Source organism: Girardinichthys multiradiatus, chromosome 4, assembly GCF_021462225.1.
Source record: "Girardinichthys multiradiatus isolate DD_20200921_A chromosome 4, DD_fGirMul_XY1, whole genome shotgun sequence".
Classification (NCBI taxonomy): Eukaryota; Metazoa; Chordata; class Actinopteri; order Cyprinodontiformes; family Goodeidae; genus Girardinichthys; species Girardinichthys multiradiatus.
The window spans coordinates 47467634-47481665 of record NC_061797.1 but is presented as its reverse complement, the minus strand read 5'-3'; the positions used below and the strand labels follow the sequence as shown (position 1 = coordinate 47481665).

General features: G+C 39.2%; 1 protein-coding gene across 1 annotated transcript; it reads left to right on the top strand.

Annotated features, from left to right (window-relative positions):
* The first annotated feature begins 2247 nt into the window (after window positions 1-2247).
* Window positions 2248-4507, top strand: LOC124867641 (UDP-glucuronosyltransferase 2C1-like). The gene is made up of 2 exons (XM_047364190.1): window positions 2248-2383; window positions 2481-4507. Exons 1-2 carry the CDS (start codon window positions 2373-2375, stop codon window positions 4084-4086), a joined length of 1617 nt encoding a protein of 538 aa, XP_047220146.1. The 5' UTR covers window positions 2248-2372; the 3' UTR covers window positions 4087-4507.
* Window positions 4508-14032: the final 9525 nt, after the last annotated feature.

Sequence of the window (14032 nt, the reverse complement as noted above, 5' to 3'; positions counted from 1 at the left end):
TGTCGCTACATGCATGCTCAGTATGAGGGATTGCTGCAAAGTCAACACCAGTGACTGTCCACTGTCTCTACATGCTCATCCAGGAGGAGTGAATGCTGCAAGTCACTGACTGGATGCAATCTGCTGGGTTTCCTTAGATAGAAAAACTTTTTATCCAATTTGAATAAATAACTGAATCTGACTGAACTGTTCAATGGTTAGGATTAATTGGAATGTATGTACCTGACTGTTGTGAAGAACCTTGAGACGACATGTGTTGTGAATTGGCGCTATATAAATAAAACTGAATTGAATTGAATTGAATTGAAAAAGAGGCATTCTGGAAAACATTTTCTTAGGTAAACATAAGGGCCTGTTTGCAGGCTATTTTGTCACAACTTGAGGTCCCCAACAATCTGCTTAATTTCAGAGCAAACATCCTAAATTCCTGAAGGGCTGGGACACATTTTACAGTAACAGCAAAGTTTAGACATTGTTAAAATCTTGGATGTTTTTTCTAATTGAAATAGATTGAATTGAATAGAAAAATTTTTTTTACATGTTAACTAGAGTCTATTTACAGACTATCCATTGCCTTTCTTGTCAGTATTTGAAATTGACCGCACTGCTTTCAGCTAGAGAAACTGCATTCTTTGAAAAGGATGTAGGACAATCCATGGTTTCGGCTTAGCAATATAATCCGAGTTCAAATTCTATGAATAAGATGTTTCATCACAATGCCAGTGGGAGCTTTCAACTTTAAGTGGAGCATTGGATGCCACTCTGTGGCCAAAGATTCATACTCCAACTACAAATGCAACAACAAATTGTTTTCTTGCTTCAACATTCTGGTTACTATTTCCTTCATGCTGTGTAATACAGTAAAAATTAAGAGTATTTCCCAAAAGTAAAAATATTAATCAGAATAAAAAATACCAGCTCAGAAGGTGTGGAAGAGGGGGAAGAAGAAAAGGGTTAGTTCAGCGACTCTATGGAGTAAGCTCATATAAGCTTCTTGCATCTGGAACATAGTTCTTCTGGGTATGATCTATATCTCATGATTGTAGGTGAAGTTCAGAACATAGACTGGTAAATCAAGAAATTTCTCGGTATGTATTGCTGCAGAGAAGGACACAATCTGTCCGCTTCTCATTCTATTCTGCTATTGCTAATGAGAAAGATACCAAGTATTTTAAAGTGATTGCTTGAGGCATAGAGTGACCCTTGAACTGGAAGGAGCAGTCACCATTTTCCGTGGCCTCAGGGTTAATAGAGCTGACTCTTAGTCTGGCCAGTTACGAATCAGCTATTAACTGCTCAACTGCACTCAGAAAATAATCTGATGTATACATATAAATCAGAAATGGGCCTAAAAAGAAACCTAAATATATAATATAGTCTCCTGTCAGAAGTTTACATAAAGCACCATCAGCGTCAATGTCACACTACAGAAATTTTGGGCTTTTAATGATGCATTTGAAAAGTTATTTTTTAATGCCACCAGCCTTGTTAACAAAGCCCGGAAACCACCCTGACACTCTCCCTTCCCCCCCCCCCCCCCCCCCCCCTTTTTTTGCTGACAGGACAGGACACTTGTAACCTGCAACTCTATGCGTTACATTAACGCTCAGCATGGACTCCTGCCATACTTGCACAATGATCATCTGCACTGTTGTACTGCTCTCGCATCCAATACTGCTCTATATTTACTCTCACTCACTTAAAACTGTGCACATATATTTATATTATATTGTAGATATGTTTATACTGTTTAATTTGTATTGTATTGCACCGACTACGCCAAAACAAATTCCTTGTATGTCCAAAAACGTACTTGGCAATAAAACTTTTCTGATTCTGATTCTGATTCTGAATTTTCAAAAGAAAATAAAAACAGACACAAAATTAAAGATACAGGCTCAAATATACCTAAACCGTCATTTTAAGAAATACCCCTTAGTCTTTGATCGGGGGTTAGTTACACAATGTCATCCAGGAGTTTTGACGTGTTATTGATCATTCAAAAAGTAATCAGGAAATTAGTACTAAAAAAAAGCATATTCATGTTCCACCTTGCACGTGTTGTCACCTTGCAAAGCATGCCAACCATCATCTGCTTATAATTACATGATGAGAACTGACAAAGTTAAGGATGGGAAATGGCAAATTAAATACAAAACAGACCTCGGATTGTAAGAATGAGCTTTCATTCAAAGCAGGCTTGTTGTACAATACAGTTTCTCCAGAAAGACCACCCCCCCCCCCCCCTCCCAAATAAAAAGCTAATCGGTAATCGCCTTATGCAAGCTTTTAAGGAATTTGCAATTTTATCCCTTGTGCAGAAACTAAGACTTCTGTCACTGAGAAGCTAAGAGCGGTGCAGGACCAAGTTCATGAATAACAGGTATGTGATAGATTGTGTTATGTATTTTTATTTTTTAAAAATAATGTTTTTTTAGCTAAGTTTTTTAATTCCTGTGTAATTCTTTTTTTTCTTTAAGGTTAAAGATGACAATGACATCCAGGGGAAATACCACAGCATATCTGTTCTTATTATTTGCAGTATTCCTTTCATGTAGAGTTGGTCATGGGGGCAGGATTTTGATCGTTCCTTTGGAGGGCAGCCACTGGGTAAACATGGACATTATGATTCGAGCTCTCCACTCTCATGGACACTCTATTGATGTACTAAGAACCAGTAAAAGCTGGTACATCAAGGATGACTCCCAAAACTACAAAACCATCACAGTTCGTGTTGCCAAGGCTTTTAATCATGATTTCATCAACCCAATCCTTAGAAAGATTTTTGCATTGGAGAGAGGGGAGAGCTCTGTAATGAACTTCATGCATTTGCAGATTGAAATGTTTAATGCTATGTTCGACATGCATGGAATGATGTGCAAGATGGCTAGCACTATGTTGGATGATAAAACATTTATGAATAGTTTAAAGGTAAGAAAGTATGACCTGGTCCTGACTGATCCTGCATGGGGAGCTGGCATCATATTAGCTCACGCTCTCAAACTACCTCTAGTCTATAACGTGAGATGGGTTACCAGTGGTGAGGGCCACTTAGCCCTTGCACCTTCTCCTTTATCTTACGTCCCAATGACTGGCTCAGGGTTGACAGACAAAATGACTTTCATGCAGAGAATCAAAAATCTCCTTTTCTACACTCTCTGGGAAGCTCAGGACATATTTTTGATCAGTCCTCAGTACCAAGCCGTCTGTGATAAATTCTTTGGCCCAGAGGTTAGATACAGTGACTTGTTACGGGGAGCTGACCTGTGGCTCATGAGAGTGGACTTTGTTTTTGAATTCCCCCGTCCCACCATGCCAAATGCCATCTACATAGGGGGCTTTCAGTGTGAACCCCCTCAGCCTCTTCCTGAGAACTTGGAGGAGTTTGTGCAGAGCTCTGGCGAGCATGGAGTCATCATCATGTCTCTTGGGACCTTTGTGAGTGAACTCCCTTTAGACATGACAAACAAAATTGCTGAAGCGTTTGGTCACTTACCCCAGAAAGTCATCTGGAGCTATAAAGGTAGCAAACCGACCACTCTGGGAAAAAATACTTTACTGGTTGACTGGATGCCACAAAAGGACCTTTTAGGACATCCAAAGGTGAAACTATTTGTTGCTCATGGAGGAACAAATGGAGTCCAGGAGGCCATTTATCATGGAGTACCAGTAGTGGGTTTACCCGTGTTTTATGACCAGTATGACAATCTGGTCCGTCTGCAAGAAAGAGGAGCGGCTAAGATCGTTACATTAGCTACTGTAGACAAAGAAGACACATTTCTGAAAACTGTCAAAGAAGTCCTGACTGTACCCTCCTACAGGATGAACATGCAGAGACTCTCCAGACTGCACAGGGATCAACCACTGAAGCCAATCCATTCCGCCCTCTTCTGGATAGAGTTTGTAATGAGACACAAAGGCGCTGCTCACCTGAGGACCGAGTCCTACAGACTGCCCTGGTATTCCTACTACTCTGTAGATGTTGTCTTGTTCTTCCTGTCTGTTGTTGCAGTGATTACATTCTCAATTGCTACAACTTTCAGGTTGATGTGTCTTGCAAAACGCCTGAACGAAAAAACTAATTAAGGAAAAAAACATGTTGGTCATTGACATAATTTTACTTTATTGCAGACTGGATGTTTGTTTCGTTTCCAAATTACATTTGTTTTAAACTGACCATGTAATGACTGTTGTCCTTTACTGCACTGTGACACATCAGATGGACAGTAAACCTTCTCATTACAGTGTGGCTACAATGAAAACAAAGTTTGCAACAACCGGCAAAAAATGCTGTCTGTCTTAAGGGGTAATTAAATAAATAATGCCTGAGTGTAATCAGCCTTTCAGTATAAGTGAAATGTTTCTTACATCGTTGTGTGGAGCAAAGTCACATCATTTTGCACCGTAGAAGATTTCAGGTTTTGGGCGACACCTGCTGGTTAGTCTTGAAATATAAAGTTCTCTGATATAAACCTCTTGTAAACTTTTCCTACTTTTGAACTGTCCACAGGTTTGATTCGTTTAGGAAATAAATACAATGTTTTACGCAGCTGGCTCCAACATATGGTTGTTTACTTCTTTTAGAATAGAATAGAATAATTCAATTCAATTCAGTTTATTTATATAGCGCCAATTCACAACACATGTTGTCTCAAGACACTTCACAAAGTCAGGTTCATACATTCCAATTAATCCTAACCATTGAACAGTGCAGTCAGATTCAGTTATTTATTTAAATTGGATACAAAGTTTTTCTATCTAAGGAAACCCAGCAGATTGCATCCAGTCAGAGACTTGCAGCATTCACTCCTCCTGGATGAGCATGTAGAGACAGTGGACAGTCACTGGAGTTGACTTTGCAGCAATCCCAATAGAATTGAATAGAATAGAATAGAATAAAAAAGAATAGAGATGCTGACACATTGCAGCAGTAGTTGGGTAGACTGTCAAAATAAGGTGAGATCTTTCCATGTTTCCATGCAACATTCATTAACTGCTCACAGTTAAATCCATAAAAGTTACAATAAATATCCTTATATGTAATCCATGCAATAATTATTAAAATACACAGTTGAAGCAGTGGGGAGTGAAACAAGCATATTCTTATATTCTGGGACTGAGAGACTGGAGAGGCCTGTGTGGAGCTACATATTAACTGTCTTATCTTTTGCAGAAATATAAACAAGTATATCCAAAGAAATGATCTATGATGATTTTACATTATTTTACAAGTATTAAATTAAATTAGTAATCTTTGATTGTCAAGTTGCCTGCATGGTGATGCAGTTGGTAGCACTGCTGCCTTGCAGCAAGAAGGTCCTGGGTTTGACTCCCAGCCTGGGGTCTTTCTGCATGGAGTTTGCATGTTCTCCCGTGCATTTGTGGGTTCTCACCGGGTACTCTGGCTTCCTCCCACAGTCCAAAGACATGCCTGTTAATTGGTCACTCTAAATTGCCCTTAGGTGTATGAGTGTTTGTGTGTTGCCCTGTTCTCCTTGCAGAAGACCAGTGAACAAGATCAGATGGAGAAAAGAAGCTCAGATGGAAAAGGAACAGAGACACAGCCCAACTGATCAACTGCAATAAAAAGAGGATCAACCCGTGAGCCCAGAAAGGTCTGTGCCTCAAGATTAAGAATCTGATTTCATCTAAAGCCTTTTTATCCAGTCAACAGAAGTGAACTTGATCGGTGAACAGCTGATTGCTCTAAGTTTCAGGCTTCTGGAAGTCCTGAATCAACCTCATTTATGTCTCCGGGTTTCCTTCAACTCTTCAGCCTCTGGAAAATACTGTCTTCAGAGACAAATAACAACAAAGATCCTGTTTAACCATCAAAGCCTGGACCATCAGTGCCTGCCACTTAAAGGAAGAAAACTTGAGATTAAGTCATATTCCCTTCAAGAAACCACTCGTTACCAGAAGAAACATCTCCATCAGGTGCATGGATGAGCCTCCGTCTTCAAAGCCTCTCCAAACCCACTAGTTTCAGCATCAGGGAAAGACTGGTTGAGTTGATTCATTTCTATTATTGAAATTATTTTGTGTTGTTGAATTTAAGCTGTTACTGACCCCTGCAAAAGCGTTACTAATTAAAGAAAGCATATAAACTTTTGTATGAAGGCTGTCAGAGGCTAGGCGAGTCATTTCCCGAAACCAGCTTAAACAGAACTTTCAGTAAACCTGCTTAGTAAGACCTTTCAGGTTTAGGGAAGTCTGGACCCATTGGATGGAGAGCTGGTTAGAGCAATCCCTTTAGACATAGGGAAGTAGGAGGGAGGGGTTAGTTCATCGGACAACGAAAAGACCAAATCAGTATCTGCATTCAGTATATACTGTATATAAGGGAATACATATCAGTAAAATTTAATTGTTTAAATTCAAAGCTAGTTGATGCTCATAATGCTTCATGTAGAATATGTAAGCACCGTCAAAAAGAAAAAAACTAAACAGCGCAGAAAGAAGTAGATCTATAGTGTCCTGCAAAAATGTTCACCCCCTTGGTATTTTTCATGTTTTGATGCCTCCCAACCTGGAGGATTGCTTGAGAGTTTGCACATTTCATTTACAGAACATACCTACAAATTTGAAGATGTATTTTTTATTGTAAAGCAAACAACAAATAGGACAAAAAAAAAACAAAAAAAACCTCAGCATGCATAACTGTTCAAAGTCAATACTTTGTAGAGCCACCTTTTGAAGCAATCACAGCTGCAGGTCACTTTGGATAAGCCTCTATGAGTTTTCCACCAGGACACCACAGGTCACCATTTCCTAAGTCAAACTGCTCCAATTCCTTCACGTTGGATGGTTTTTGCTTGTGAACAGTGATCCTCAAAGCTAACCACAGATTCTCAATTGCATTGAGGTCTGGACTTTGACTAGGCCATTCTAACATATTTAAATGTTTCCCCTCAAACCACTTCAGTGTTGCTTTAGCAGTGGACTTTGGTCACTGTCCTGCTGGCCGGTGAACCTGCATCCACAGGTAGACTGGCACAGGCTTGGCTTGAGAATATTTCTATATTTAGCCCTATCCATCTTTCCCTCGACTCGGACCAGTTTTGCAATCTCTGGTGCTGAAAAGCATCCCCCACAGCATGATGCTGCCACCATCTTATTTCACTGTAGGGATGATGTTCTGAAGGTGATGGGATGTTTTGGGTTTGTGCCAGACATAGCATTTTCCTTGGCGGCACGTTCCTCCATATATTTTGGAAGTCGCCACATGTCTTCTGGCAAACTCAAAATGTGCCTACTTATTCTTAGCACTAAGTAGTGGCTTTATTTTGGCTACTGTTCCATAAAACCCAGCTATATGCAGTGCATAGCCTATTGTGACTGATACTCCAGTCTCTGCTGTGGAAATCTGCAACTCCTTCAGGGTAACTTTGTTCTCTGCACTGCCTGTCTAATTAAAGCCCTCTGCAGAGATCCAAAACTGAGCTGCTTGAGTCAGTCAACAGGAAAACTATCATTTGTGTACTTCACAAAATCTTTAAGAAAGGTTACCGTAATAGAAGCAACTAAGTGAAGAAAACCATAAGGATTCCTGTTTGCCTCAAACCACGTAAGGAACATAGTTCAATGTGTGAAAGAAAGTGCTCTGGGCAGATGAGACCAGATTTCATTTATTTTTTTGCCTATGTGCAAAAAACTTTGTGTTAGAGAACTAACACAGTACTGAACACAGCATCCATATGGTGAAACGTGGTGATGGTAGCATCATGCTTTTCTTCAGTAGCGACAAGGGACCAGGTTAATGTTGGTTGGAAGATGAAATGCACTAATTATAGAATAGCCCAGTCAAAGTTCAGACCCCAAATTAATTTGGAATCTGTGGTTCAGCTGGAAAACAGCTTTTTACAGATGCTACCCATTCAGTTTAAAGGAGCTGCTGCTTTTTTACAAGAAATTAGCAAAACAAAGTGTGCAAAGCAACACATAGAAACCAATATGTCATTTTAATTCCACTTCACATTTTTCCCAACAATTTGAAATAGTTACATGACAAAATTGGAAAAATTAAAGTGGTATGAATACATGTGTAAGGCGCTGTTTTTGTGATTAACTCTATCAGGTCAACACCGTCACCCTGTTCTGGAGTAGCACAAAAACGGAATTAACAAAACACATCCAGGTGTTGAATTTAAGCATCAAATTCTGGTGAAGACTGATTCTGTTGACTTTAATCTTCACTCATTGTTTAATAGGAGAAGTCATGTGCAGCACAAGTGTAGAACGTGGTCTTGCTGGTGACTCATCTGTCATGAAAAAAGGAAAGCAGTGAAAATGTCTCTGCTTTTTAACACTTGTGTCTTCGTATTTATTTTCCGCGATATACTTAGCGCTCAACCGAAACAAGCAACCTAACCAAATGCCACCACAGGTAATTTGCAAGTTGTTTAACATTTCACATACAAGTCCTTCTCAAAAAATTAGCATATTGTGATAAAGTTCATTATTTTCCATAATGTCATGATGAAAATTTAACATTCATATATTTTAGATTCATTGCACACTAACTGAAATATTTCAGGTCTTTTATTGTCTTAATACGGATGATTTTGGCATACAGCTCATGAAAACCCAAAATTCCTATCTCACAAAATTAGCATATTTCATCCGACCAATAAAAGAAAAGTGTTTTTAATACAAAAAACGTCAACCTTCAAATAATCATGTACAGTTATGCACTCAATACTTGGTCGGGAATCCTTTGGCAGAAATGACTGCTTCAATGCGGCGTGGCATGGAGGCAATCAGCCTGTGGCACTGCTGAGGTCTTATGGAGGCCCAGGATGCTTCGATAGCGGCCTTTAGCTCATCCAGAGTGTTGGGTCTTGAGTCTCTCAACGTTCTCTTCACAATATCCCACAGATTCTCTATGGGGTTCAGGTCAGGAGAGTTGGCAGGCCAATTGAGCACAGTGATACCATGGTCAGTAAACCATTTACCAGTGGTTTTGGCACTGTGAGCAGGTGCCAGGTCGTGCTGAAAAATGAAATCTTCATCTCCATAAAGCTTTTCAGCAGATGGAAGCATGAAGTGCTCCAAAATCTCCTGATAGTTAGCTGCATTGACCCTGCCCTTGATAAAACACAGTGGACCAACACCAGCAGCTGACACGGTACCCCAGACCATCACTGACTGTGGGTACTTGACACTGGACTTCTGTCATTTTGGTATTTCCTTCTCCCCAGTCTTCCTCCAGACTCTGGCACCTTGATTTCCGAATGACATGCAGAATTTGCTTTCATCCGAAAAAAGTACTTTGGACCACTGAGCAACAGTCCAGTGCTGCTTCTCTGTAGCCCAGGTCAGGCGCTTCTGCCGCTGTTTCTGGTTCAAAAGTGGCTTGACCTGGGGAATGCGGCACCTGTAGCCCATTTCCTGCACACGCCTGTGCACGGTGGCTCTGGATGTTTCTACTCCAGACTCAGTCCACTGCTTCCGCAGGTCTCCCAAGGTCTGGAATCGGCCCTTCTCCACAATCTTCCTCAGGGTCCGGTCACCTCTTCTCGTTGTGCAGCGTTTTCTGCCACACTTTTTCCTTCCCACAGACTTCCCACTGAGGTGCCTTGATACAGCACTCTGGGAACAGCCTATTCATACAGAAATGTCTTTCTGTGTCTTACCCTCTTGCTTGAGGGTGTCAATAGTGGCCTTCTGGACAGCAGTCAGGTCGGCAGTCTTACCCATGATTGGGGTTTTGAGTGATGAACCAGGCTGGGAGTTTTAAAGGCCTCAGGAATCTTTTGCAGGTGTTTAGAGTTAACTCGTTGATTCAGATGATTAGGTTCATAGCTCGTTTAGAGACCCTTTTAATGATATGCTAATTTTGTGAGATAGGAATTTTGGGTTTTCATGAGCTGTATGCCAAAATCATCCGTATTAAGACAATAAAAGACCTGAAATATTTCAGTTAGTGTGCAATGAATCTAAAATATATGAATGTTACATTTTCATCATGACATTATGGAAAATAATGAACTTTATCACAATATGCTAAGTTTTTTGAGAAGGACCTGTAATTAACACAATAGCGGCATAAGTGAGATCAACAACATAATGTACCACTTTTTAACTATTTCTTAACACATAAATATGTGTAATTATTACTATGATACAAAGCTTTGTAAATTTAAGAATAAATATTAAAAGAAGACATAAAAATGATATGCTGATGTCTACCACATGACCCAAACAACTGAAAGTGGATGATGATCCCCTACCTGGAAGGCTGTAAATCATGTTTTCTAAGGAATAGTTGTCATCCATAGATGTCTGAACATGATTTTGAATCCTGATGAAGAAATATTACCAGGTTAAAGGCTAGAAACAATTTCTACACCAGAAAAAAGAACTAATTGCAGTTTATTTCTAAACATTCAGCCCTGTTTAACATTTTTATATTTTTTCACATTACAAACAAAAACCAGAGCACACCTGTGTAGTGGAAAGAAAACGATGCATGGTTTTCTATTTTTCTTGCGAATAAACACCTGAAAAATATGATGTGCATTTTTATTTAGCTTTACTTTACTAATAAATATTAGAACCAGATTTGTTTTTTTGAGTCACAGCAAGATTTTTGGGGTATGTCTCTATCAACTTTGTACACTTAGAGAATGACGTTATTGATCAGTCTTCTATGCAAAACAACTCAACCTCAGTCATATTGGATGGAGAAGACCTAGTCTCAACATTGGTTTTTAGGTTTAGCTGCAGATTCTCAATTGGACTTTGACTGGGTCATTGTAACACATGGATTTCAGAATCTCATACCTGAGCCGTAGATGTCTGCTCCTCCTCCACAGTTACAATGGGCCTCTGGATTATTTCTCTGATTAATGCCCTCCTTGCCCATCACTTCGGGTGTATATCAATATACTAGAAGGTCTGTTGTTTTGCCGTAATCTTTCTATTTTCAAATGATGGATTGAGCAGCGTTCTGTAAGATGTTCGAACTTGGGATGTGTTTAACTGATGATGCTGTTTTTTCACTTGTGCTCTCTAAGAAACCTCTGAGGCCTTCACAGAACAGCTGTATGTATACGAGAAACAATTACACACACTAGGATTTTTTAAGACCGATTGCTTGGAATGGATTTTATTAAGGGCTGCATAAACATGCATGCCGCTCTTGGCATTGGACTTTAAATAATAGAAAATATATACATTATATAAACAAACATCTCAACTACATATTTATAATAAAGATGGATTTGCATACTTACTCTTCTTCACTCTCCATGAATGAATCCTCCTCTTCTGATAAGATTGTTAAAGGAATAAAAGACAACAAAAAGCCAAATATTACTAATATTAATGGGATTTAGTATTTTTTTTCTTTTTAATAAAACGTCATAATGAACTTTACAGCGTGAAAGAATTGTCAAAATTTAACAAGAGGCATTAAAGTACAGCAGGTTTTCTATACAGCATTTTAAACTATGTCCTCCCTCAGTTTGGAGGGTGTTTTTTGGGTTCTTATTATTTCTTGATAGGTTTTGAATCATGCTTCTGTTATTTTCCTGGTCATGCTTTAGTTGTCTTCTAGTTCATGTTTTGTAATGTTAGTTTTTTGGATCATGTTTCTGGCGATGCTTTAATTTCATGGTTTACTAGTTGTGTTTCTATTAGTTTGTATTCAAGAGTCTCTGTTTTGCTCCAGCCACGTTTTGTTCTCTCCTGTCTGTCAATCAACTTTATTCGGTTCACCTGCACTAATTAAATCAGTCTCCTCGTTTTACCTAGTTCTTGTTCTATGTATACACATCTGTTCTGTTCATTCCTTGCGGAAACATTTTGGATCATATCACCCTGTTTTCAGCTGGTAGTTAAGGATCATGCAATGCCTGTCTTTTGTTTTGTTCCTGCCTCCTCTTATGAGTGAGTTTTTGTTTTTCCAAAGATTAAACCTCTACTTACCGTCATGCTGCCAGTCCGTCTGCATTCTGGGGTCCTCCTCTACATAAAAAAATATAAATAAAATCTGAGTGATTTGCTCGTCAAATCATCCCAGACCACTTTAAAAATACTTTTTCTAAAGCATCACTTTACAGTGGTTCTAATTTAAAATACCCTCAGTTTCAGCATATGTCTGATCCAACACTGTACCTGTTTCCAGCTGCTCACTATTCAAACTGCAAAACACAATTGAAACAGAAAGTATTTTTTCTTCCTTTATATCATTTTTTAAAATTTTGTTTTATTGATGTTTGTTCATTTCTTCTGTCAACAGGGAGTAAAACGAAACTGATGCTCACCATGGCTTGCATGAAGTTGTGTCAGCGAGGCCTTTTTTGTTAAAGATCCAGCACAGACACAGTGAGTAAAGCAGCAGAAAGACTGTAAATCCACAGATCAAAGCCCCCCATGGGATAAAATACTCTGAAATACAAATTTCATTTAATGTTATAAGGGGAAAAAATAAGAAAGTAAGAGTCATTGTGGCATGAGTTGTCAGAATTCCCACCTTTGACCTCCAGAAATACATCATTTATTCCCTGCAGCTCATTCAAACAATTCTGAAAGCTTTTGGATGGCAGCAAAAGGCAGCTATAATGACCCGAATCCCTTGCGACTGCATCTTCAATGGTGAAAGAGGCCTCCATCCGAGCAACATCAAATACTTGGAACTGAATGACGGTCTCATTCTTCTTCAGGCAGCAGTAGATCAGTTGACAATTATTGAGGGTGTGCAGGGTTTCAGAAAAGGTGCATTTGAACTCAACATGCTTTCCCTCATTAACTGTATTGGGCCCGGCTACAAAGAGAGCTGCTGGGATACAATTGGCTGCATGGCCGTTGAAGAACATCAGCAGACTAAAACAGCTGCATGTGTGATTAGTATGAGTGAAAATACTCACCTATAACCAGAATCTCAACTACATCCTGGCCTTGCCCAGCTACCGCAGAAAGGTTATAATTTTGAGTGGAGTAAAGACAACTGTAATTTCCACTGTGATAAAGTTGAACGCTAGATATTTTAAAGTTAACGTCATTCAGATTTTGCTTCTGTGTCATTTCCCGAAATCCTCGACCATCTTTCAGTAAATAAACAAAATTCAAGTGATCTTTCTTTTGCCCGAACATGCTGCAGGTTACATAAAGGTCACTGCTCTCACTTATAGTTCTCTGCCGGACAAGGATCTTTGCAGGAAAAAAATCTGCACAAAAAAACCAAGACAAACATAGCATCATAATGTCTTAGAATACAGCTTGTTCTGCTATTTAATGCGTTAGTTGATGCTCACCTTTGGTCTGGCCAAGGACCTGATTTAGGAAAATGCCTTGAAGACAAAAAGTTTACAATCAAATCAATCTTAAATCTGCAAAAAACTGTTCAAATGTAGATTCTGATTTTGTCAAATGTTAGATTACTTACAGAAAACAACAGGTGTTATATTCATTTTCAGCATCACTCTGACACACAGCCTTCTGATCAGATCTTATGACTCTTTCCTGCACCCACAGATAGAGCATGCAGAAAGTACAACTCACCACTTCCTGAGTCGTCTGTACTTTTGTTCCAAAACAGAAGGTCTTCTATATAAGTCTTCTATATACAGTGCCTTAAGAAAGTATTCAGCCCCCTTGAAATTTTCAACCTTTTGCCACATTTCAGGCTTCAAACATAAAGATATAAAATTATAATTTTTTGTGAAGAATCAACAACAAGTGGGACACAATCATGAAGTGGAATGAAATTTATTGGATGTGTCAAACGTTTTTAACAAATAAAAAACTGAAAAGTGGGGCGTGCAATATTATTCGGCCCCCTTGCATTAATACTTTGTAGCTCCACCCTTTGCTGCAATTACAGCTGCAAGTCGCTTGGGGTATGTCTCCATCAGTTTTGCACATCGAGAGACTGAAATTCTTGCCTATTCTTCCTTGCAAAACAGCTGGAGCTCAGTGAGGTTGGATGGAGAGCGTTCGTGAACAGCAGTCTTCAGTTCTTTCCACAGATTCTCAATTGGATTCAGGTCTGGACTTTGACTTGGCCATTCCAACACCTGGATACGTT